Consider the following 26527-nt stretch of genomic DNA (forward strand, 5'->3'; position numbering starts at 1 on the left):
GTGTGAAAAAACATATGCCTTTATCACTTTAAAGTTTACCATCTTTTCATTTCACTGAATATTACCTTGGAGTTCTGGAACCAGAACGAAAAATACAAGATAAGGCAACATATGCTGAAATTATAGTATTCTATGACTCATCCAATATACAAGCCAACGGCTCTGTTTTTGTGCATATAAGGGAACTTGAATCTAGGTGTCATACTTTAACTCCAAGTTTCTTGACTTAGAATCATAGAACTGAAGAGGGCCTGGAGAGGTCATCACACTCGTGGCAGGACTAAGTATTATCTAGACCATCCCTGACAGGTGTTTGTCTAACTTGCTCTTACAAATCTCCAATGATGGAGATTCCACAACCTCCTTAGGCAATATATTCCAGTGCTTAACCACCCTGACAGTTAGGAAGTTTTTCCTAATATCAAACCTAAACCTCCCTTGCTGCAATTTAAGCAGATTGCTTCTTATCCTATCCTCAGAGGTTAAGAACCATTTTGCTCCCTGCTCCTTGTAACAACCTTTTATGTACTTGAAAACTTATGTCCCCTCTCAATCTTCTCTTTTCCAGACTAAAGAAACCCAATTTTTTAAATCTTCCCTCATAGGTCATGTTTTCTAGACCTTTAATTATTTTTGTTGCTCTTCTCTGGACTTTCTCCAATTTGTCCACATCTTTCCTGAAATGTGGCACCCAGAATGGGACACAATATTCCAGTTGAGGCCTAATCAGCGTGGAGTAGATTGGAAGAATTATTTCTCGTGTCTTGCTTACAACACTCCTGCTAATATATCCCAGAATAATGTCCACTTTTTTTTTTTTAAACACACACAGTGTCACATAGGTGACTCATATTTAGCTTATGGTCCACTATGACCCCCAGATACCTTTCCGCAGTATTACTGCCTAGGCAGTCATTTCCCATTTTGTAGGTTTGCAACTGATTACTCCACTTAGGAAGGAATACTTTGCATTAGTCCCCATTGAATTTCATCCTCTTTACTTCAGACCTTTTCTCCAGTTTGTCCAGATCATTTTGAATTTTAATCCTACCCTCCAAAGCACTTGCAACCCCTCCCAGCTTGGTATCGTCCTCAAACTTTATACGTGTACTGTCTATGCCATTATCTAAAGCTTCCAAATGTTGTTCAGAAAAGCCAAATACTTTAATGACTTTTATTCTGCAGGGAACACCAGTGCAAATATATGAAAGACTGCCATGTGGAAAAAATGCACTTTGCTTAAAAGCCGCAGCCCCCATCCCCATTCTTCTATGAGCTGGGTCTTTCAGCTTTTTTATCATACGTCACCACTTCCCGGTTTCAGACTAGAGAAAGCCCGGTGGCCCTTTGGAAACAGTACCAGCCGTAGCCAACAGGTGTGCGAGAGGGGCCCTTGAAAGAAGGACGGGAGGAGCTGGACAGCGAGTTAAACCCTTCCCGGGGAAATCAGCGTGGAGAGCAAAGCCAGAGCCTGGGCGGGGGCGCCTCTTCACCGGCTCAGTCCCGCCCCCCGCGCCTCTTGGCGCGGCCAAATGTCACCAGTTCGACGAGAGGGCCGCCCTGCCGCCCGGAGCCGGTGCCTCGGACCCCCGCCGCCCCACATCCCCAGGGGCGAGCGTCCCGTCTCAGACATTTCAGGTTAAACTCCCCCGCCGGGCGGTTTGCCTCGCCCCGGGGCGGCGACTCCACGGGGCCGCCGCTCGCTGACAGGCGGCGGAGGGGGGGGGGGGAATCCTGCCGCCCCAGGCTCGCAGGGACTCTCCCGGCACCGGTTGCGAGGGGCGGGGCGGGGCAGCCTCCGCAGCCCGCGGGGAAGGGGTTGGCAGGTCGCCCGGGAACAAGCCACCCCCGCTGCTCCCACGTTCAGAGGCCCCCGGCCAGGCCCGGCCCCGCTCCCGAAGGTCGCGGCAGCGGGCGCGGCGGCGGCGGCTCCTCCTCCTCCTCCGCGGCCCCGGGGCCCCGCGCGCCAGCGGAGCCGGCAGGGACCTCACCCGCGCGTGCACCGTCCCCATGGCCGCACCGCCGCCGGGCGGGGAGAACCGCGATCCCACAGCGAGGGCAGCGCGCGGCGGTCAGCGCCGGGCCCACAGCGAAGACCGCGGCGCCTAGTCCCGCCTCCCTCCCAACCAGCCCTTATTGGTCATCAGTGTTGAAAGGGGCGGGGCAGGCAGCGAAGGTCCCGGATGGGGCGGGAGCTAGGAAGCCCCGCCCCCACGAAGGGAGCGGGGAGGAGGCAGGCGGGAGTGGGGATCAGGATGGTCCAAGTGGAAAGTCGCGGGGTGGGAAGGGCTTCCCTAAAGCCGCAGCTGCGGGGGCTCCTGCGGCAGGAGGCTAAATTACACTTGAAGGTGGTGGCCTGGGCTCTGCAGAATTTAAAACGGGGCAGTTACAACATGGCACACCGGCAAGGCAGGGCAAGGGCTGCAGCATGCAGAAAAGTTGAAAGAAAAGGAGGACTTGGGGCACCTTAGAGACTAACAAATCTATTTGAGCATAAACTTTCCTGAGCTACAGCTCACTTCATCAGATGCATACAGTGGAAAATACAGTGGGGAGATTTATATACACAGAGAACATGAAACAATGGGTGTTACCATACGCACTGTAAGGAGAGTGACCAGGAAAGGTGAGCCCTCAGGCCCTACACTACCAGCACTCCCAGCTATCTTCGAGACACCACTGGCTTCCTGAGGAAACTACAATCCATCGGTGATCTTCCTGACAATGTACATTTGGGGACAATGTATATCTTCAAATCAGTGGCACTGCTATGGATACCTGCATGGCCCCACAGTATGCCAACATTTTTATGGCTGACTTAGAACAACGCTTCCTCAGCTCTCGTCCCCTAATGCCCCTACTCTACTTGCGCTACGTTGATGACATCTTCATCATCTGGACCCATGGAAAAGAAGCCCTTGAGGAATTCCACCTTGATTTCAACAATTTCCATCCCACCATCAAACTCAGCCTGGACCAGTCCACATAAGAGATCCACTTCCTGGACACTACGATGCTAATAAGTGATGGTCACATAAACGCCACCCTGTACCGGAAACCTACTGACCGCTGTGCCTACCTAAATGCCTCCAGCTTTCATCCAGACCACACCACCCGATCCATTGTCTACAGCCAAGCTCGATGATACAACCGCATTTGCTCCAACCCCTCAGACAGAGACAAACACCTACAAGATCTCTATCAAGCGTTCTTACAACTACAACACCCACCTGCTGAAGTGAAGAAACAGATTGACAGAGCCAGAAGAGTACCCAGAAGTTACCTGCTACAGGACAGGCCCAACAAAGAAAACAACAGAACGCCACTAGCCATCCCCTTCAGCCCCCAACTAAAACCTCTCCAATGCATCATCAAGGATCTAAAACCTATCCTGAAGGACAACCCATCACTCTCACAGATTGTGGGAGACAGGCCAGTCCTTGCTAACAGACAGCCCCCCAACCTGAAGCAAATTCTCACCAGCAACCACACACCACACAACAGAACCACTAACCCAGGAACCTATCCTTGCAACAAAGCCCATTGCCAACTGTGTCCACATATCTATTCAGGGGACACCATCATAGGGCCTAATCACATTAGCCACACTATCAGAGGCTCGTTCACCTGCACATCTACCAATGTGATATGTGCCATCACATGCCAGCAATGTCCCTCTGCCATGTACATTGGCCAAACTGAACAATCTCTACGTAAAAGAATAAATGGACACAAATCAGACATCAAGAATTATAACATTCAAAAACCAGTCGGAGAACACTTCAATCTCTTTGGTCACTCAATTACAGACCTAAAAGTGGCAAACTGGATACAATTAACTTAGGCTTGAATAAAGACTGGGAGTGGATGGGTCATTACACAAAGTGAAACTATTTCCCCTTGTTTATTTCCCCTCCTACTGTTCTTGTCAACTACTGGAAATGGCCCACCTTGATTATCACTACAAAAGGTTTCCCCCTCCGCCCCCCTCTCTCCTGCTGGTCGTAGCTCACCCTTCCTGGTCACTCTTGTTACAGTCTGTATGGTAACACCCATTGTTTCATGTTCTCTGTGTATATAAAATCTCCCCACTATATTTTCCACTGTATGCATCCAATGAAGTGGGGGGAGGGATAGCTCAGTGGTTTGAGCATTGGCCTGCTAAATCCAGGGTTGTGAGTTCAATATTTGATGGGGCCATTTAGGGATTTGGGGCAACAAATTGGGGATTGGTGCTGCTTTGAGCAGGGGGTTGGACTAGATGACTTCCTGAGGTCCCTTCCAATCCTGATATTCTATGATTCTAAGTGAGCTGTAGCTCATGAAAGCTTATGCTCTAATAAATTGGTTAGTCTCTAAGGTGCCACAAATACTCCTTTTCTTTTTACGGATACAGACTAACACGGCTGCTACTCTGAAACCTGTCATCAGAAAAGTTGAGGCAGAGACTAGCGCATTTCACACGAGAGGGGAAGATGACGACTTGTTCACTGCTAGTAACACCGGGCTGCAGGGTGGCATCTGTTTGCGCATGACAGCTGGGGGAAAGAGTCATCTGGTATTAGCTAACCTTACACCCTTGCAAGACACAAGCAGCATAGTGGAGAGTCATGCCTTGCACTAACCAATTTATTTGAGCATAAGCTTTTGTGAGCTACAGCTCACTTCATCGAATGCATACTGTGGAAAGTGTAGAAGATCTTTTTATATACACACAAAGCATGAAAAAATACCTCCTCCCACCCCACTCTCCTGCTGGAAATAGCTTATCTAAAGTAATCACTCTCCTTACAATGTGTATGATAATCAAGTTGGGCCATTTCCAGCACAAATCCAGGTTTTCTCACCATTACCAGCAGGAGAGTGGGTTTGTGTGGGGGTGGGGGGGTGAGAAAACCTGGATTTGTGCTGGAAATGGCCCAACTTGATTATCATACACATTGTAAGGAGAGTGATCACTTTAGATAAGCTATTTCTAGCAGGAGAGTGGGGTGGGAGGAGGTATTTTTTCATACTTTGTGTGTATATAAAAAGATCTTCTACACTTTCCACAGTATGCATCCGATGAAGTGAGCTGTAGCTCACAAAAGCTTATGCTCAAATAAATTGGTTAGTCTCTAAGGTGCCACAAGTCCTCCTTTTCTTTTTGCGAATACAGACTAACACGGCTGTTACTCTGAAACATGCCTTGCACTAGTTGACATGAAAAACAGACTTCAACAGCAGAGGAACATACTGCCAAAACCAGCAGCCGCACTCGCACACATTCAGTCTAGCTGCATCATAAAGGTGCAGCCTCAGGCCAGTAAAATGTAAAAAGGCTTTTAGGGATGGTGATATGGTAAAAAAATAAAAAAAAGGTGTGTTATCACACTGGCTCATGCAGTCGGGGAGGAAGAAATGGCAAAGAATGTTGAAATTGTGTCACTGCCCCACTGCACTGTAGCAAGGAGGGTAATGGAGATGAATGATCACATGTCCTCAAAACTCAAAGACCATGATTTAGGGTGACCAGACAGCAAACGTGAAAACTCAAGATGGGGGTAATAGGAGCCTATGTAAGAAAAAGACCCAAAAATCAGGAGTGTCCCTATCAAATCCGGACATCTGGTCACCCTACAATGATTGAAAAAAAATGTAAGTACTTTTCAGTAATCTAGGAGGTAGTATTGAAGCAGGGATTTTCCTATACCCCCCCCCCCCCGAATTTCCCCAACATCCCCCACAGTTTTGTGAACTAGTTACATGAAGTGTTGCAAATTTAGTGATTGTTTGGAAATGTGAATTGAAATTGAAACATTAATACACACTTTAAAAGCATATACAGTGTATGATAAAATACATGTATCTGAAAAAGTATAATAGATTTGAAAAGTATGAACATAGACTAGCTTCCTTATACAGCTGTTGCTTTTAATGACAATGTCAGTGCATTCATTTTGGTGATGTTGGCCAACCTAATAATTTCAAACTATGATTTGTAAGCAAAGTCTAAATGAGCTCTCCATGATGGCTGGGGCTAAGGCTTCAGGACCAGATTGTATTTACATTCACACCTAATCTACCTAGGTATCCAGCAAACAGAGCTGTGTTGCCACAGTGATAGATTTTGGCTGGGGTTGAGTTACAAATCACTTGAATGAGGGTGGGGGGATGAGATGTTATTCTTATTGTATGAGTAAAGGGCAGCAGAACTGTACTTAGCCTGTGCTGATTGAGGGCATCTAGAGAGAGGGTGGGGACAGGTGTTTTACTTGATAGTCTGCCTGAGTCACAAGTACTGTTTGACCTACACCACTCCACTGTTTCAAGACAGAGATGATTAGGCTCCATAGATAGTCTTTTGTATTGTTAACTAACCACTACAGCTGAAGTCACTGATAATCAGGTCTAAGTGCCTAGACCTGCTGTGGGACAGTGTTTCTGTGGAAGAGACAGCCCACTCTGCACTAGCAGCCAAGATTCCCCCACTGAGAGCTCAGCTGAAATTACTAAAAGCTAGTGGACCCTCAAGAGACCAACTTGCAGAGGTCACAGAGACAGGTGGCAGCAGAAGGTGATGGTGCAGGGCCATTGGCAATAGAGGAATGGAGGCACAACAAACAACAGTGGCCAGAGTGAACAGTGAGCAGCTGGAGGAACGAGCAAGGTGCTTTCTTGCTCCCCACCTGGGAGGTGAACTCATGTGAAAGCACCTCTGCACTCTGAGTCTCCACTGAGCAAGGACAACCCCAGTGAGTGTTAATGAGGCTGTTAAGAATGCTGGAGACACAACACAGTTCATGCGAACAAACATGGCTACGGCATCATACTTTCTATTTAAGCAAGAGATACCACACACTACAAACTGGAGGCCAATGTTAAGTGCATTGTCACTTGTTCATCCTGAAGTTGAACGCTGGCTCCGAACAAGACCAGCAAATGCTCACTATCTTTCTGCAAGAAACTCAGCTGACTGGCTGGACGCATGTGGTGCAACAGTGAAAGACTCAACAGTTGAAAAAGTAAAGAACTCGCCACATTCAAAACATCTGCATACATAGCTGATGAATGCACCGATGCAAATGCACATCGAGTGTTAAGTCATTGTGTACGTTATTTTGATGTCAGTGGTAGACCAGTAGATGCATTTCTAGATATTCAAGTTATAGAAGACACATTGGCTGTATCTGTGACAACCCACATCTTAGAAGAGTTAAATGCTTGTCAATTGGACCCCAAATAGATGGCTGCTTTTGCATTTGATGGAGCTGCAAACTTCTCTGGAAGACATGGTGGAGTACAAGCTTTGCTCAGAGAAGTGTAATCCTAATCTCTCCTATACACACTGCAGAGGCCATCTACTCCAACTAGCGCTAGTACGAGCTGCAGACTCTTCAAAAGACATTAAAAAAGCTATAAATGTAATGTCTTCCTTATATTATTTTTTTCAGCAAGAGTCCAAAAATACTGAATATCTTGAAAAATACAGAAGATACACTGGGACTGCAGTTCATATTAGTTCAACCTGGGAAAACCCTCTGGCTTTCTCATGAGTGATCCTTGCCTGTTGTCTTAAAATTACTCCAGCCATTATTACTGGCTTTGGAAAGTATCTACCAAGATGGAATGGATCTAAGTAGTGAGGCTGGTGGATTACTTTTGCTACTATGTTCAGAGAAGACTATTGCCATTCTCTCTCTTGTAAGTCTACTGTTGAAACCACCTGAAACAGTGCCATCCAGGCATCTGCTACAACAGTATTAGATCTTTGTCCAGCAATAGAAGCTACAGTTGAATCAATCGGAGAGCTATCCATTGAAAAAGTACTGGAAGAAACAAAGACTTCAGTCCAGAAGGTGACTTTTGAAGGCATTTATATTGAATCTTTTAGTGAAGAGGACAAGGAGTGTTTATTAAGACAACTGAAAAAGTACACAGACTTGATTCTTAAAAATCTACAACAGCGACTTCTAGATTCTGCTCAACCTCTACGGAGCTTTTACAGATCCCTGTCCTGTAAAACACCAACAGTTGAGCAGAGTGAGGCACTACCAGCAATGGGGTTGCCATGTGCTCAGGATAGAATAGAGAATTTGAACAGAGTGGAATATCATATGACGAATGAATGAAGATTTGACTTCAACTTCTTTTTTATCATCACTAGTGGCTTGAACTGATCTTTGTGCTAGAATTCCTACTTCTTTCAGCTCAGGAAATAATCTCTTGCTACTCCCAGTCACAACAGCTATAGTTGAGCGTTCTTTTTCATCATTGAATAGAATTTTGTGTTCTGAAAGAAGTCACCCCTCTGCCTGAGCATGTGAATGAACAAATGAGCATATCAATTGAAGGAAGGGAAGTACCAGACACATGAGAAGCCACCGAAGATGAGCACATTTCATTCAAGAAGTGCATTAACAGAGTTGTGCAAAATTATAACAAGAAACCAAGAAGGATGTAGATGTAGTGCTTCATAGAAGGCTTGAGTAGCCAACTTTAATTTGTGTGATGATTTTAAAATAGGAGTTAAATCTAATAAAATAGTCATGAAACATTTCAGTTTTTACTATGGTGCCATAGAGCCCACCTTCACCTTCACAGTCTCACCCCTCATCGGCCCTGATTTTCCTGCCCCCCCATAAATTTAAACCACCCCACCCACCCGCAATGTCAATTCCTGGGGAAAACAGTGTATTGAAGCCCGTGCCATCAGCCCACTTACTGCCAGACTAATTTTCATCCAAACTATTGATGAGGATTTCTCCATGCATGGAGTTACTGAGCTAATTCCACCACGGCCCTTACTTCTGTGAGCAAATATGGAGGTTGCTAAGTGTGCTTTTGTACCATCTGTGCTGAAGCATGAACAATGACCAGCTATATAGGGGGATTAGGAGGTTTGCTAAAAGAAAATAGAGTTGAATACCCTACCTTCTGCACTACATCCTATAGCAGGAGGCATATTGCAGGAAATCTGTTGAAACGAGTGATGTGATAACTAATGTAATAAAAGTGGTAAAAGTAATCCATAGAGAAAATAGAGCACAGAAGCACAAAAAATTTATCAGCTTCCTTGAGGACTTGAATGCAGAATATGAAGATTTGCATTGCCATTTACAAGTTTGGTAGCTGAGTGCAGGAATGTGCCTTCTACAATTTATTTTTCAAATTAGAAAGGTGAGCTGTGTGTTTCTGGAAAAAAAATAAGCAACCATGTCTAGTTTCAAGAGCAGCGGGAAAACCCAGCCTTTCTCTGTGCCTTTCCACCCATACACATCTCGGTACCCTCAGGCATGGGCTGCTGCAAGGTAGAAATCAGGATGTTTCTACTTTAGTGGACCATGCTGATGCAGACCACAGAAAGCTTAGACTATTCAGAGTGTCCCTTCCCAAGAACATCACCCATTTTCCATCATGTAAGGAACTCTCACGTGAGAGTGGGGGTGCTGATTTTCACAGCTTCTCAGAAATATTATATCTCAGCCCTAGATTAGCAGTTTGAGAGTGAGAGATCTAGCATTTAACAATCTGATGGAAGTACCAATTGAGCAGCAATCGCACAATCTTCAGTTTGACCTGTGTGAACTACAGACTATCATTTTCTTTTCAAGAATAAATTGCATGAAAACTTCTGGAAACTTGTCCCTAAGGATCAGTTTCCAAACTTAGAAGACTTTGTCCTGAAGCTTTGTTCAATGTTCAGAAGCACATTCTCAGTAATTAAACGAGAAGTCAAAACGAACTGGGGAGCACCACTTGGCTGCTATCTCTGCCACTGCAAATATGATAGACACTGGGACTCTAGTGCAAGAAAGATCTTTTCCTTAGGGTCTTCACTAAGAGGGGAGCGAGTTTCTTTTTAATACTTCTTAATCCCATTAATGCTTTATGGCTAAATCCTAAAAATATAATTTCAGATCCAAGAATCAGATCATTTCTCTGTATATGGCCCCTAGAGGTGCCCCAAAACAAGCACCCAGACCACAGCTTTGTAAAGGTTGGACCATCCTGATTCAAACTGGGCTCAAGCTGTGCAGTGAGAGGACAGATTTCACACCCCACCCCCCCGCCCACAGTTCCTGGCTACTCAGACAAGTTATAACAACTGGAGCTATTTGCAAAACAGAAATATGTTCAACATTATGTATTGCTGCGGCATTTAGTGACCCTACCCCCCTCCATTGCAGGCCAAGGCCCCATTGTGAATTTTTAATGTATAAGAGGGGTCTCACTAAGAGGCTTGCCATGTGAAAGGGGTCACCCATACAAGAAGTTCAAAAACCACTGTGCTAGATGCTGTACAAACATGTAACAAAAAAACGGGGACCTCCCCCAAAGAGTTGACAGGCTACATATAAGGCAACTAAGTGGATATACTGGCGAGGGAAGCACAAGGCTTGGTTCTACACTTAAGAGTTATGGCAGCAGTGTGGTGTCAAAAGCCCCAGTGTAGAACACAGCTATGCTATCAGAAGCATGTTTCTGGTGATGTCGTTCGTGAAAGAGAGAGAGCTCTGTGTAAACTCGAAAACTTGTCTCTCACCCGCAGAAGTTGGTCTAAGAAAAAATGACTACTTTACCCACTTTCTCTCTCTTGTTCCTATTCTGGCAAAAAAAAAAAAAAAAAAGTTGATGTATGGCTGCGTCTCTACTAGGAGGCTATGCAGGCATAAGCTCTGTAGTATAGAAATAGCCCAAAGCATGGGTTAACAACACTGGTCCTTATGGAAGGCAGTGTGTTTGGCTCTGGAGGCTGTGGACCAGAGCTCTCTTTTCAGTTCACAACAAAGAACACATTAGCTTAAAGTACTCTTCATTCAGTTTTCCCCTCCCGAGAGAAATAAATACCCTAGAGAATCAATGTTTATATACAATTTCCTTGTGTGTCTTATTGTAAGTGCTCTTGTGTGTATCAAAGTAATCATCTTACCCTTATGCAATTCTCCTGCCAAGACTGTAAGAAAGCATTTCACTCCCTCCGCCACTCTCCTCCCAAAACCCCAATCCATTAATTGATCACTCCGTTAGCTTGGCATATTTAAGTGCTTTCTGAAAGTGAATTCAAAACATGGACTGTCTCAGCCTTGTAAACTGATGGATAAGAGGTCCCTCAAATAATAATACATTCAAATGGAAAGGAAAAAGGTACCCAGTTGTGTTTATGAACCTTTATCATAGTGGTGTCAAAAGTACAGCCCCAATGCTGTACTTGTGGGGCCTGCCTTACATGTTCTGATTCAGAAGCTAAGATATCATTAGAAAAAAGTTTCTAGCCTACACTGATGCAGAGATAATGTGAACAGACTATGAGTGATGCAATGTCATCTGTCCAAGTCTTAAGGCAGCCTGAACCAAGACTCAGATGTGAACACCTTGCCCCCTCTGACAAGGTGCCAGCTCTAAAGTCAAATGAGGATTCTTCAGAGTCAACCTTATCTATTTAAGCACTGATCATTTTAATGGAGGGAATGAGAGAGGAAGCAACAGACACTGGGTTGAGAACTGCAAGTTTCTGCAGGAAAGGAAATGCAGAGGAAAGAATAGAGACTGGAAAGAAGGGGAAAAAATAGGATGGAGAAGGAAGAGCAACAAAGGGTTGGAAGAGCAACGAAGGGTTTGAACAGCACGGGGGCAATTGAAAAATATTAAAATGCAAAGTTAAAAACATCATATGTGGCACTTTAGTTGGTAGTCTCAGCAGAGAAGCCTAGGAGAATGTTTGAAGCAAGGCTAATTGATGCACTAATTTCCGTGAAGACAAATAGATCCTTTAGCTCAGACAGGAAGCATATTGAGAGGCCAGTGGTAGGAAGCTTGCACAGTTGATCCCTTGCTGTATCTGTTACAAAGCTAAAAAATGGAGTCAAGGTTTGTTATTCCAACATTCTTCACTACCAAATTTCACATAAAAATTAAAAACCAATTAGTGATTTATTTTTAAAAGCTGATGGAGCTTACACAGGTGTAAAAGTGCATGTAGTGATAGGAAAATCAGTCCAATACATGATTAGCAAAACAGCATTTCAGAGATCTCAACAACAGAGCTATAAGAAATGAAAAAGACAGCAAAGGGACAGCAAGGATTTTAAAAATTATCTGCTCTATCATTTTCTGGACAAAGATCCAGATGATATTAGAAAACCTACAGTATTAACCCTAGTAAAGTGCATTTTCCTGTATGTATGAAACAAGACTGCTTATTAGCCACTTTGCCTTATCCAGTGATTGCAAAAAATGAAGCAGTCTACAATACTTGATACAATTGTGTAGTTAACCATACTTTCCAAGAACATCAGTAAATGTCCATGTATTTCCTTGCTATTTTGAAGATTCTACTATGATTTTGGACAGAAAAATTGTAAAACAAAATTAAATGGAGGCAGGGGATGGGGCGGTGGGAAGAGAACTGTGTTACAGGAAATGCAGGCCACAATCCTGCAAAGGAATTATGAATGTGTATTAGTCCCATTGAAGGCAATGGGGCTTCTCATATATGTAAAATTAAGTATTTTTGTAAGTCTGTAGTGTTGTGGACTAGATATCTCATAAAGAGGACATTAAAATAATTTACTAAAACAGTATTTTCTTACATGGCAAGAAAAAAAAACACCTCATTACACACTCCATAATATCAATTTGCCGTTACAAGTGAGACTATATAACCACAGCTTGTGTTTTATTTTTTGAAATAAAAATTAGTGGTTGTACCAATATTTTTCTTTTAACAGGTCACCGTGCAGAATCAAAGATATACAAGAGTCAAATATCAAAAATCAAGTACAATTTTTTCAAGTGAGATAGCACAAAAGATATAAAAATCCATATAATAATATAAAAATGCTTTAATACTTTATGTGGGGAAATACATTATAGTTTAACAACATTTTAACAATTTTTAAAGCATTTTAATGAGAGTTTATTCTTAAGATGTAGCACTTTGAGTTGTGAATTTTCTTTGAAAACCTAAAGAACTGCTTAACATTTAGTCCAAGTTGGGAACGTTAAGGTTTTGACAACTCAAAGACCTGGAGATATTCAAAATTTACACTATACTATTATAAAAAATATTTGTTCTTCTCTTGTCCCTCCCATCTCCAGTCAGTTTTATTTACAGGCCGCTCCCAATAAATGCTTGAGAGAGTTCTCTCTTCTCTCGGGAGTACAGCTCATTTACTCCAAATTTACAGTACTGTACTAGAAATAACATTTGGCCCTTAAATGCCAAGTCTTTTTCAAGCAAGCCACAAAAGGTTACTTCCATTTATGTTTTTAAAACCACCATTAGCCCAAAAAATGTTGCTTTAAAAAAAAAACCCCAATCATCATTAAAACAGTGGTTTAATAATTATCTTCATAACTATCAGGGTTTTGTCAGATGAGCTCATAAAATACTTAATTTAAGGCTGTCTATACTGAGATTTGAAACCACAATGACACCTTTATAGAGAACAGGTTTTATAAACTGTTACAAATTTCAGCGTGGATAGGACTTGATGTTTTGGGGAAAAGGGGCAGGAATTTTTTTTTTTTTTTGAACAGTGGATTTAGACCTGCATGCAGCTCTTTACGGTATAATACATTTGTTTTAAACTTCGCTTATTCATTCTGATCTCAAGAAGGACACAAATGTTAGGAAATTTCCCTACACTGCTTGAGATAAGTTAGCACAAGAAGTGCTAAACAAACAGAATGGAATCACTGGGATCTCCTTTCTGCTCCTCCAAGGAATAAAAAAGAAATAAGGCCTCCTTTTCCATCTTATAGAAAATGTATATAATCCACAAATCAGAGCACAAGCCTGACACTGTTCAGTGTCAATGTAATCTCACAAAGATGTTTTGCAATGGTTGTATTATGACAACTTCATTGTTGCTCTATACAGCTCCACTCAATGATACTACTGTCTTTTTAAAAGACCACTGCTCCAGCTATTTTTCTTTTTTAAATCTATTTAAAAATATTAGTTCAAATTAAGCCCTTGCGAAGCATGCACAACAAGTCAACAGAGTTGTGCCTCTTAACACTTATGGCTAAATGCGGCCCAGTTCTTGAGACTTTTTTCCTTCTCAATACTTAAGGAAAAGAGGCACTTTGTAAAACTTGTTGGGAATGGTGAACTTGGATTACAGTATGAATTGTATATTACAGTATGTAATCAAAGTTGGTGCCTTTTTTCCAGAAAACAGTACAGTTAAACAAAAGGCAAACACACTGATATTGGAGGCCCTCAAAAAGTTCCTAATGAACATTTCCCTTTGTAAAGTACAAGTTGCCTGATTTCATGCAAGTGCTAAAAATTAATCTACCATCACCAAACACAAGTATTTTTTTAAAGTATGTCCTTTAAAATGCAACTTTTCTATAAACGCTTGTTTCAGTCTAGAACAAGCCATTTATAGGGTTTGATTTCATGTAGCTTTTTAATTACCGGTAGCTTGGAGTTAAATCTTTTTCCAGATATTGTGCTATTGTAATTTTGAAATGAAGCTTAACAAGAATTTAATAGATTAACAAGAATGTGACTGTTACATAACAATGACAACTCTTCTGTATAATCCTTAGCATTGTAAAGGTCTGAAAGGCAATTTGTCATTGAGCTTAAACAAAACAGTCTTCCAATACTTATTGGCAAGATGGAAGAATGAGTTTGCTTCACAAGGTTTAAGCTTCTCTGTCAGACGGATTTCAGAACTTTCAAAATTAATCTTCTGAGACAGTTTGGAAACTCTTGTCTGAGGAGGAGTCAAAATCCGTTTCCAAGCCAGATTCTTCAGAATTCATGAAGAAAACATGGTGAGAATCAGAGTCTGAGAGCCCCTTTATACCAACAGAAATTTGCTTCCCTGCTGAGTCTCTGCAGTACAGAAAATCCCAGAGCCAACCTTCAAGGTCTGCAGCAGCGTGTGGCACTTTAGAATGGCAATAGGGAGAACGGAACTCTACATTAGGTGGAACAGTCTGACATTTTCTGAGTGATGCATAGCTCTCTTTACTGTGGAGGGGGGGGAACAAAAACAAATATCTATTAGCAATATTTTAATGAGGTTTCTATTTCAGTTCAAGGGGTGATGGAATAAGGGTTTTTCCTACATGCAAGGGAAACTGAGATGATACTACAGCATCTCCCAGGGAAAATAAATGTGGAGTCTAAATATATTATTTTTAATGGGGTAATAGAAAATAAGGCATCAAAAGTCTGAACTTCAATGGAGCACATCTTACTGGGGGTGCCCACATAGTTTTGAAGTGTGATACAAGTAGTGTGGAAGGGTTGTGTGAAGAAAGTAGGATGATCAGATAAACCTAAGATAGCAAGGCTAAATTTATACAACTCCTCTCCAGTGCTACTGAACAAAATCAGGGGTGATCAGTAGGTGACCAAGATCAGTAGGTGACCCATTAACCAACTGAGGAGAATCTGCAGTGATAAAATGCTGTGAAGTCTTACCTACATCTATTATAAAAAAAAAGTTAAGTACCAGTAGGAATAAGCATACAGAATAGTTATTTTAAATGGATTTCCTATAAATAATGTACAGTCTCAATTTACACACATTAAAAATGTTGTTTGTGTTTCAGATACAATTCCGATTCCTTACTCAGGCAGTACTTGAAATGTTACAAATTTTACCAAAACAGAAGAGTCTTACCTGTTGGTTCGTTTCCTACATTTTAGAACAGTAGTTCATAATTAGCAAGTTATTCCTCTTTCCTCAGACACAGGAAAGGAGAGCCAACCACCAAAAGACATTTAGCACCATCTTCCTCTAAATTCCATCTCTCTCCTGGAGATTCTTTACTTTGACGATTACTTCCTTAGCTGAAATTTGGATGTGCCAGAAAACACTAACCACTAAGTTAAGATTTGGGGACCTTGTTAAGTTTCCTAACAGCACAAATTCCCATGAAAGTCTGAATTCTGACTCCTACTGAGAATTGAGAGATAGGGACTGTTGTCTTAAGGAGGAAGATGAGAAATAAAAAAGCAGAACTTTATGGAAGAAATACCTCCAATCATTGCGAGAGGCAGAAAAATCCATCAATTCAAACACAAATTGAGAATCCCATAAGAGAAAGTTACCCAGAGTGCAAGGTGAGGTTCTAAACAGGAAATAGAGCTTTAAGAAATCATCACCAGAACATAAAGTCAGCCAAAGCAAAGGAAGAGCAGGACCAGGATTTTCCTTTTTACTTATTTTAAAGATGGGATGGAAATTATAGTTTCAAGCAACAGAATGGTATCTGATGAATTCACTGACTGTCTCCTCTAAATCCTCTTCTACAATATGCTTAAAAAAAGAATTTGCATGCATCAGACTAATGATTACTATGAGGCGAAGGTGTGGTGCATCAGAGCGGGGAATCCGGCGGTCTGCTCAGAAAAACTGAAGAGGTACAACCAACAGCCAAGCTATCAATGAGCAAGTATTCTAAGAAAGCCCTGGTTGAGTATGGACCCCCCAAACCCCAAGCTCTAGAAGCTGTCTGTAGTGGGTTGCTTTACAAGAAGAAGTTACTCACCTTGTGCAGTAATGATGGTTCTTAGAGATGTGTCCCCCTGTGGGTGCTCCACTCTAGGTGTCAGTGTGTCCCTTCGCCGGAGATCAGATATTTCTCGCAGCAGTACTTGGTCACAGGAAGGGTGCACACAGGAACTGTCTCATGCAGCCGTTGGCATCCCCTGTAGTGTGCGCACCCCCGACTATGCCCTCCATTCCTTCTCTACTGCAGAGCTTGGCTGCATGAACTCCAAAGTAGAGGGGAGGAGGGTGTGTAGTGGATCACGCACAGGGACACATATCTCGAACAACCATCGTTACTGCACAAGGTGACTAACTTCTTCTTCGAGTGGTGTCCCTGTGGGTGCTCCTCTCTAGGTGCTTATAGAGCAGTACCCCACCAGGGGTGGTACGAGTTCGGAGTTATGTATTAGTGTGTGATGAGAGCACTATGAGGCCAACAATAGAGTCTGAGACAAGGCCTTGGGTGATAGCATAATGTTTTGCAAAAGTGTGCTCCAATGTCCAGATTGCAGCTCTACAAATATCTATTAAGGGGACATTGTTCAAGAATGCAATCGATGCCACCATGGCTCACGTTGAGTGGGATCTGATGCCCATGTGGGGTTCTTCGTGATGCAGGTGGTAGCAAGTTTGAATACAGGAAAATTTGGAGAGTCTCTGTGTTGATATTGTAGAACCCTTGGAGTGCTCTGCTGTAGAGACAAATAGTCTTGGTGACTTGCAAAATGGTTTAGTTCTGTCCAAGTAGAAGGCTACAGCCCATCTGACATCTAACATGTGTAACATTGCTTCTTGAGAGTCGTTATGTGGCTTGGGATAGAAGGCAGGTAAGTGTATGGTTTGGTTCTGTGAAAATTTGTAGCCTCTCTGCAAGAATTTTGGGTGAGGACGTAACATGATTTTGTCTTTGGTAAATATAGTGTATGGTGGTTCAGCCATAAATGCTCCTATTTTGCTGACACGTCTTGCAGTCGCGATTGCCACTAGGAATGCAACCTTAATTGACTTATGTAGGAGCTAGCAGGTTGCTAGAAGTTCGAAGGGTGGTCTTGTGAGACATTTGAACACAAGACTGCGATCCCATGGTGGTGCAGGCTGGCGTACTTCTGGGTACATGTTCTGTATACCTGCTAGAAAGCGCCGTGTAATCGGGTGAGCAAATATTGAAGCCCCTTCTATCTGTTCATGGAGGGCTGTGATGGCAGCCAGGTGTACTTTAATAGAACTTATGGCTAACCCCATTTCCTTCAGTTCTAGTAGGTAGTCTAAGATCATAGATAGAGGCGCCATGGTCACGTCCAGCTGTTTTTGCTGACACCAAAAGGAGAATCTTCTCCATTTGTGGCGGTAAGTATTTCTAGTGGTGAGGCGACGGCTATTTAGTAATACTTGTTTTACTTTCTCCAAACAGTTCAATTCCCCACGTTGGAACCAGAGAGGAGCCATGCTATAGGAAGGAGTTTCGCTGGGTCTGGATGGAGCGTCAGGCCCTTGTTCTGGAACAGGAGGTCCATCCGGAAAGGCTGTGGTTGTGGGGCACAGACTACTAGACGTGAGAGGTACGGAAACCAAGTCTGTCTGGGCCACATGGGGACAATGAGAATGATGTATGCTCTGTCGAGTCGCATCTTGCAGATGACCCTTGGGATCAGTGATATTGGCGGGAAGGCATACATGAGTGACGTTCCACAGGATGAGGAAGGCATCCCCTAATGAGCCTGGTGCCAGGCCTGCCCTGGAGCAAAATAGTAGACATTTATGATTTGTCACTGAGGTGAAAAGGTCGATTACTGGGTGACCCCATTTTTGGAGTATCGTGCCGAGAACACTGTCGTGAATTTCCCACTCATGTTCCTTTGAGAAGTGCCTGCTGAGGTTGTCAGCTGTAGTGTTTTGGCACCCTGGTAGGTAGGATGCTGTGATGTTTATATTTTTGTGGATGCAGAAGTTTCATAGATTCATGGTTCCTACGCATAACGAGTGAGACCTGGCTCCTCCTTGGTGATTGATGTAAAACATGCACGCCACATTGTCGGTGAGGATAGAAGTTGAGGTTTCTCATATGAATGGGAGGAAGTGTCGGCATGCATTGTGTACCACGCGGCATTCCAGGAGATTGATATGTAGTCGGGTTTCCATTGCAGACCACTTGCCTTGTACATTGTGGTGACCCAAGTGGGCACCCTAACCTATCAGGGAGGCATCTGTTGTAATAGTCACTGATGGGGGGTCTTGTTGAAAGAGAATCCCAGAGCATACATTCCCTGGCTGTGTCCACCATTGTAGGGAGAGGATAACCCTTGGTGGTAGCATCACACGTCTGTTGAGAGAGTGTTTGCTGGGTGCATAGACCATGCTCAACTAGTGCTGTAGACTTTACTATGAAAGTTGTAGCTGCCATATGTCCCAGAATCTGAAGGCATGTCCTCACTGAAGTTCGTGGGCTGATGATCACTGTGGAAATAAGATTGGTCAATGTAGTGAATCTGTGGTTTGTCTATATTACCTTGGCTTGTATGGAGTCTAGGTTGGCTCCGATAAACTCCAATCACTGGGTTGGTTCCAGGGCGGATTTCTTTTTGTTTATCTGTAGATCTAGCTGGTGAAACAGGTCTATTGTGGTCTTCAGCATGCCTGCCATTTCTTGTCAATTGGTATCCTTGAGAAGGCAATCGTCCAAAGAGGGGTAGATGATGACTCCTTTGCATCGTAAATGTGCTGCTACTACCACGAGCGTTTTTGAGAATACACGGGGAGTGGTGGACAGTCCAAAGGGAACGACCCTGTATTGGTAGTGGTTAGGTCCTACTGTGAACCGCAGGAACCGTCTGTGGGCAGGATGTATTGTAATATGTAAGTATGCATCTTGGAGGTGGAGGGCTGCAAAACAGTCCCCCCTGTCTAGCGCTGGGATTACTGTGGCCAGAGTGACCATTTTGAACCTGTGGTTGCATATGAATCTGTTGAGTTTTCGAAAATCTAAGATTGGTCTCCATACCCCTCCTTTCTTCTCTGTCAGGAAATATTTGGAATATTTTCCCTCTGTACTGATGTGGTACTGGTTCCACAGCACCCAGCAGTAGGAGGTGGTTTACTTCCTGTTGCAGAAGGTGCTTGTGAGAGGGGTCCCTGAAGAGGGACAGGGAAGGGGGGGGGTAGGGGTGATGGCTGTGAAAGGAATGGTGTAACCAGACTGTATGATCTCCAAAACCCATTCATCTGTGGTTATCACAGCTCAGGCATGGTAAAATGGGTGTAGGCGGTGACCAAAATTGTGGGATGCGGCATCTGTTGGCGTTAGAGGTGTGGGGAGGTCGTGCATACCCTCAACCAAGACTTCAAAATTGTGGCTTAGATGTAGATGGACAGGTGGACGAGGCCTGGTTCTGTGGAACTGATCGTCTCTGAGCCCGTTGTTTGGGTCTGTTCTGAGTGAAGTATTGTGGTTGTTGACTGGCATGGTGTAAAGCGAGGGTGTTTGTCAGGCGGTGGGTGTATGCCTAGCATACGAAGCATCGCTCGGGAGGCCTTCATGGTATGAAGGACGTCATCTGTTTGAGACAAGAATAGTTTATCCCTATCGAATGGGAGGCCCTCCACTTTTAGTTGTAGTTCTTTTGGAATTCCCGAAGCCTGCAACCATTATGTTCTTCTCATAACCACAGCTGTTGCGGTTGTTCGGGCAGCTGTGTCCGCTACATTCATTGCGGCTTGCAGTGCTGTGCTGACCCTCATTGATAATGGCGTTGAGTTGAGGACGTTTATGCTCAGGGAGGTCCTCCACAAGCTCTTGTACTTTACTATAGTTAGAGTAGTCATAATTTGCTAGTAGAGCAGAATAGTTGGCAACTCTAAGCAAAGGGTGGCTGATGAGTAAACTTTCCGCCCAAAGAGGTCCAGTCTCTTGTGTTCTTTATGTTAGAGTGAGGAGCAGAAATGAGGCTGTGTATTGCACTGATTAACAGCCTCTACTACCAGAGAGCAGGCTCGAGGGTGTGAAAACAAAAATTCCATGCCGTTGGCTGGAACAAAGTATTTTCTGTCAGCCCATTTGTTGGTGGGTGGTGCCGATGCCAGTGTTTGCCATATTACCTCCGCAGGCTCCATTATAGCCTCATCCATGGGGAGGGCAATCTTGGTCAATAATGCCAGTTGTAAGATTTTTAAACAACTTATGTTTTTTCTCCTGCACCTCATGTAAGGCAATTTCTTGGTTGTTTGCGACTCTTTTGAAGAGTTCTTCGAACTGTTTCAGGTCACCTGGTGCCATAGGGGGAGATGGCGTCACCGCTTCATCTGGTGCAAAAGATGAGTGGGGGGCAGGTGGTGAATCATCCAGGTCTGCCTGTGATAGTATCTCTTCCTCTTCTATATCTGTCTCAGGGGGCCAGAGGTTTCTCTGTGTGTTAATGATGGGTATACTCTGGAACCTCTTGTTGCTGGGGAAGGGGGACCAGAATAGGGGTTCTGATATGTGGGCCAGGGACCCCATTGTGGCCATTGCATGGAGTAAGGTAGTAATGGGTAAGACCAGTGCTGTGCATACCAGGGCTGTGACTGCTCGGAGGGATGAGGCTTAGGCTTCACAGTGTTCCATGTAAGTCTCATCTGTGATGGGGATGAACGTTGAGAGGAGAAGCAGTTGTGCTGCACGTCTCCTTCCTCACCACTATGCATGGAGAGTGGTGCAGGAGATGAAGGATGGTACCATGCTATGTAGCTCGGGGAGTGTTCGGTGCCGAGCAGTAGTGACTGTGGTGCTGAAGAAACTGCTATGTCCTCAGTGTGCAGGAGTTGCGCTGGTCCTGCCTTGGGGTTGCGGTTGACCTTTGGAGCGCTGACGGGTGCCAGGTTTGGTATGTTAGCCGGCATCAAGTCCTGGGTCGGTGCCGGTGGTGGCAGCACTGATTGCACTGCTGCTGCCTGTGCCATGCTTTGCACCAGGGTAGTCAGTGCCGTGGAGGAGACTTGATGTGTCAACACCGGTGCCGTGCGTTGGGACTCAGCAGGGGTCCACTGAGGGACGGTGCCGGAGGAGCCCAGTGCCTCGTAAGTGCTCACTCTGGATGAGTGGAGCACTGAGGGTAAAGACCTCGCTGGGGAAGCTCTCTTTTTCTGAGACCCTTGCTGGAGAGGTCGAGGTTCACTTCCTGACAGTTTTGGAAGTCTGAGCCTTATCAGAGCTCAGGGATCTCGGTTTATGAGACTCCCCAGAGGGCCTCTCTTGTGGAGGTTGGAGGGATTTCTCCAGCAGGAGCATTTTCAAGCGGAGATCCCTGTCACATCTTGCCCTTGTTGTTAAGTTGGTGCAATGTAAGCATTTCTGGGAGATATGAGTTTCTCCCAGACAGCGAATGCAGGATGTATGGCCGTGAGAGACCGGCATCGGTTCAAGGCAGGAGTCACACTTTTTAAATCCTGTTGAGCCTGGCATGACTGCACTTAAGCCTCTCCCACCTCTCAAGAGATAAGGGTGGGAGTTAATTGTAATGGTAAACTGTAGAAACTTTTCCCAAATGGGGAGTTAAGCAGAGAAAAAGTCTTCTTTCTTCTTCTTCTTTTGAAGAAAAACCTCTAAGAGGAACTAAAGAAACTATGATAAGAAGTTCCTATGTAACTAATAATTTTTTTTTCCTTTCAGAAAGAATCAAAGAGAGCAGGGCTGCGGAGCTCTGCCTGCAGCTGAGGACGATTGAGAAGGAACTGACGGGACGGTCGGGGTGCACACACTACAGGAGGTGCCAATGGCTGCACAAGACGACTCCTGTGCACGCCCTTCCCCCAACTAAGTACTGCTGTGAGAAATCTCCAATCTCTGGTGCAGGGATGCACCAACACCTAGAGTGGAGCACCCACAGGGACACCGCTCGAAGAAGAACACAGCTTACTTCCCCACTTGCTATCAGAATCTCTCAGTAGCTCCCAGTTCCTCTGGGACAGGATTTTCCTGTTCCTCTCCACAAGGGTCCTGCTTCCCAGTCAGCAGTCCTTATCCCTGTGCATAGACGAAGTTGCTTGGTCTGACATTTCCACTCCAACAGTGGTGGACAGAGACAAAAGGGCCACACCAGCTGGGCTGTCCACCCGTCTCTAAAGACAGTATGGAGGAGCTCAAGATACTCCCAACACTCTGATGTTCATCACAGTGGAGGAGAAATCAACTTATTGAAGGAATTTTTTTCTGATGGAGTCCATCTTCAGAAGCAGAGAAAAGACAGAGAAGAAAGAAGCTGGGGTGCTGGAGGCAGGAAAGAGTGGTGAATCTAGAAAAATAGGCACTAGAAGTCCCTGCTGCAATTGCCTCAGCTATTATCAGTCCTGAGGAAAGAGCATGAAGCCATTTACTGAAGAAACCTCTTGATCACCAAACATGGTGATCAATATCAGGTCTAAAGAAGAGAGAGCAGGAAAACAATCCCTTAGTATACTGTAATACAGAGAGAACAGGGCTTTGGTAGAAGTGAAACAAATTTCTACTTACCCTTGAAATAATCTACTAAATGCTTGCAACAGAATATTAATAATTGCACTAAGTTTTGTTTTGACTGGCAAAATAAATGTAAAAGATACATCAGTTTGCACATAGCAGCACAATGATTTACCTGGATGTACTGAGTAGCTTATTTCTTGCCAGAGAATAAACTGTACTGACAATCCGACGTAGTTGTCCCTGCATCCATTGAAAATCATCAGGGATATCGGGAAACCAGTCTACTAACCTGCAGTCATCAAAAAATAAAGTGTTTCAGCAAACCTGAATATATGTTGAAAGTTCCATAAAAGGTCTGGAATGCAAACTTTCACCCATACGCACACACACCCTGCTAATGTGGAGGTTACTTACTGTAACTAGAGACTCTTAGAGATGTGTGGTCCCTATCTGTATTCCACCTGTGTGCCATGTGCCTGAGTCTGGGAATTCTTCAAAGCAGTGTCCATTGACCCGCATGTGCACAGTAGCTCTCCTAGTGCTCCCAGCCAAGGATATTAAGAGGCAGCGGGGGTCAACACCTTTCCACTTCCTTTTCTAACCACAAATCCAACAGGATCTGAAGCCAGGGGATGAAGGAATGCAGATAGGGATCCCTCATCTTGAAGAAGCCTCGAGTTATAGTAAGTAACTGTGATGCCCCCTATGTGTATTCCACATGTGGGTGATTGGAAAGCAGTGTTCAGCATGGAGGTGGGTGCAAGGAAACTGGTAGCAAAGATGCATGTAATACTCCCAATCCTACCGCTGCATCTGCAGCCAAAGCACGAACTAGGGCATAATGCATAGTGAACATGTGGATCAAACCGCAGGTGCCTGCTCTGCAGATGTCCTGCAGTGGAACATATGATAGGGATGCCATGGAGGCAGCCTCTACTTGCGTGGAGTGAGGTGTGACACCTCTAGGGGGAGGAATGTTTGCTACCTTGAAGCATTCTAAAATATATCCTGAGACCTATTTCAAAATCTTCTGGGAGGATATGGCTTGCCCATGCGACTTCTCTGGTATGGTGATAAAGAGTGTCGGTGATTTCCTAAATGGTTTGGTTCTTTGCAGGTAAAATGCCAGGGCAGGCCGGACATCAAGGAATCTCTTGTCTTCAGAGGAAGCGTGGGATTTCAGGAACAATACAGGTAACTATCATTTCATAGATGTGGAACTCAGAAACAATCTCAGGGAGAAACTTGGGGTATAATCAAAGAGAAACCTTTTCTTTGTGAAACACTATATACGGAGAGTCAACCATGATGGCTCTGAGCTCCCTGACCCTCCTAGCTGAGATAATAGCTACTAAAGGTACCACTTTCCTGGACAAGTGGGCCATGGTACAAGTTGCCATGAATTCAAAAGGCAGATTACATAGTCTGGACAGGACAAGGTTAAGCTCCCATTGAGGGCTAGGTTTAAGCACTGCTGGGAAGGTCCTGATCAGGCCTTTCATGAATTGTACTGTAGTTGGGTGAGTAAAGAAGAGTATCCTTCCACCAGAGGAAGAAAGGCACTAATCGCAGTTAGGTGTACTCATAGCAAACAAATAGAGAGATCTGAAGTCTGCAGGGACAGGAGAATGAAAACTACTGCTCTATACTACCTTTTTTCATTTGTGGACCCCTAACCATTTTTGAATGGAGATGCAGACCCCTCTGGAAATTCAACCTATGGTCCGCAGACCCCTAATGTAGAAGTCTTAGATTGCATTCTGTTCAGTCAGTTTTCATTTGTTGGAGCCGGCTCCTTAGGTACCATTCACGATATGATCTGGACCAGCTCAGGGAAAAAACATGTTTCTTATGGACGATCCTAAATGGTGATCTGTCCTTGTCATAACAGTGCCCTTTACTTACAGGGAGCCCTGAAAGAGGAGTTCTTGGGCTTACATGTTGAAGGCTCTGCTGCAAGGCATGTACTTTGAGGGGCACGGGTAGGCAGCGGAGACTGATGTACAGAGGGATCTCCCTGCCCCGGGTCACAAAGCAGTTTCATAGCCTTCTCCATTCGGTACTTCCATAGGCAAAACTCCTGGGCTTCTTGAGTTCTGAGTGGGAAGGAGTGACAGATGCTACACTTTGCAGAGACACATGCCTCACCTAGACAGTACAGTCAGCATTGATGTTCATCACTGATAGAGAAGGATCGAGGGTAGGGGATGCATTTCTTGATATGGTCCCGGTGCTGGGAAGGGGTTCCCCAACCAGGGAAACAAACTACACTATAAACTTTTTAACTACTAACTATTAATCTAAGAATATAACTATTTATAAATATTTTCTTTATAGGTAATGCAACAACATGAGGGAGGACACAATTCTGGCTCAGGCTATGCAGCAGTAAGAAGGACCTGGGGAAGCATCTATTCGCACTGCCTCCTGTAACCTGAGCCAGGAGCACTAGGAAAGCTACTGTGCATGTGCGGGCCAATGGAGACTGCTTTGAAGAATTTCCAGACTCAGGCACATGGCGTGCATGCGTCTCATGTGTGGCATACATATAGGGACCATTACTCAAAGAAGAACTTTTAGCTGTATATTTCCTTCCTAATCCCTTCCAGTATTTTCTGTAGAGAGTTATTGTGATGAGATTCTGCTGTTTATGCACTGGGATGCCCTCCATCCTAGTACACAGTTTAGGACCTCAGGAAAACTTCATTTCTTTGTCTTATGTCAGAGGTACACAAGCTATGGGTTGTAGAACGTGTTTTGACTCCACGGGCAGAATTCTACCCCAATAAATAAGTTTGTATGAGATGTAAGGGCTTGCCCACACAGTATGCACCGATCAGGGTGTAAATTCTAATGTGCACCAGTGTGTTGCACAATAACTGTCAGTGAGGACCCTACTGGTACACACTGAAAGCTCCCTAGTGAGCACTGACATAATACTTTTTGAAACAGGACTATGCCCACTTGCACTCGAAAACTTTTAGTGCATGACATGCTAGTGTGCCCACTAGAATTTACACCCCAGCTGGCATGCACCATGTAAACAAACCCTTAGTGCAACTCCGACTGCATTACTATAAAGATTTTTGATGTGGTTTTTAAGTGATTACAACATAAGTGACAATGTATAAAGGTTAATTATCACCAGAGAACAAAGCAGTGTAAATGAAATTGTTATATTTTGCTACGGGTAGCACATTAAAAGGGAATCTGTCTGAAGGCATTGTACCTGCTATAGCTGATTACTATAACTGAAAAAAGTTAGCAAATGAACAAAACAAACAAAGAAACATGACCCTTTCTGACCTATTTTGTGTATAATCAGTTTCTCCCTTGTTGAAGAGACACTTAAGGGCAAAATAAATCCTTAATTTTTCAAACAGTCTAAATATAGAACTCTCTTTTTTTAGATGTTGCTTAGATATTAGAATTATTTTTAATCAGTCAATTAAAAGATACTTCATACATTAAAAAGACTAAATACATATGGAATTCTAGAAATCTCCCCTTTTCTCCATTTTTCTATCCATCTTTCTGTTAGCAAGTTTTTATTAAATGCTGTTAGTTGTGCACAGAAAACATCTGTAAGATG

At 43.9% G+C, this 26527-nt stretch overlaps 2 protein-coding genes and 1 long non-coding RNA gene across 7 annotated transcripts in view; 1 reads left to right on the top strand and 2 right to left on the bottom strand.

Annotated features, from left to right (window-relative positions):
• SAMM50 (SAMM50 sorting and assembly machinery component) overlaps window positions 1–2136 on the bottom strand; it is a 34071-nt gene extending 31935 nt beyond the window's left edge. The window contains exon 1 of the mRNA XM_073316621.1: window positions 1992–2136. Coding sequence (XP_073172722.1) covers window positions 1992–2012 — 21 coding nt within the window. The 5' untranslated portion in view covers window positions 2013–2136. The remainder of the gene's footprint in view (window positions 1–1991) is intronic.
• On the top strand, window positions 1419–26284 carry LOC140900064 (uncharacterized). 2 transcript variants are annotated; one of them, XR_012155542.1, is made up of 5 exons: window positions 1419–1638; window positions 17917–18064; window positions 22147–23618; window positions 24053–24129; window positions 25273–26284. It is a non-coding gene; the product is annotated as an uncharacterized lncRNA (long non-coding RNA). The 2 variants fall into 2 exon arrangements; XR_012155543.1 differs by having other exon boundaries at window positions 22147–23288.
• Window positions 11433–26527, bottom strand: part of LOC140900045 (patatin-like phospholipase domain-containing protein 2) — a 43834-nt gene continuing 28739 nt past the window's right edge. For 2 of the 4 annotated variants that reach the window (XM_073316586.1, XM_073316576.1), the window contains 2 exons: window positions 23108–23224; window positions 11938–14974 (listed from right to left, as the gene is read on the bottom strand). In XM_073316586.1, the coding sequence (XP_073172687.1) occupies window positions 14683–14974; window positions 23108–23224 (409 nt within the window). In that variant the 3' untranslated portion in view covers window positions 11938–14682. Of the gene's footprint in view, window positions 11833–11937; window positions 14975–23107; window positions 23225–24817; window positions 25032–26527 lie in introns of those variants that run through there. The other 2 variants (XM_073316598.1, XM_073316607.1) reach the window with 2 other exon arrangements.

This window comes from Lepidochelys kempii, chromosome 1 (genome assembly GCF_965140265.1).
Source record: "Lepidochelys kempii isolate rLepKem1 chromosome 1, rLepKem1.hap2, whole genome shotgun sequence".
Taxonomy (NCBI): Eukaryota; Metazoa; Chordata; order Testudines; family Cheloniidae; genus Lepidochelys; species Lepidochelys kempii.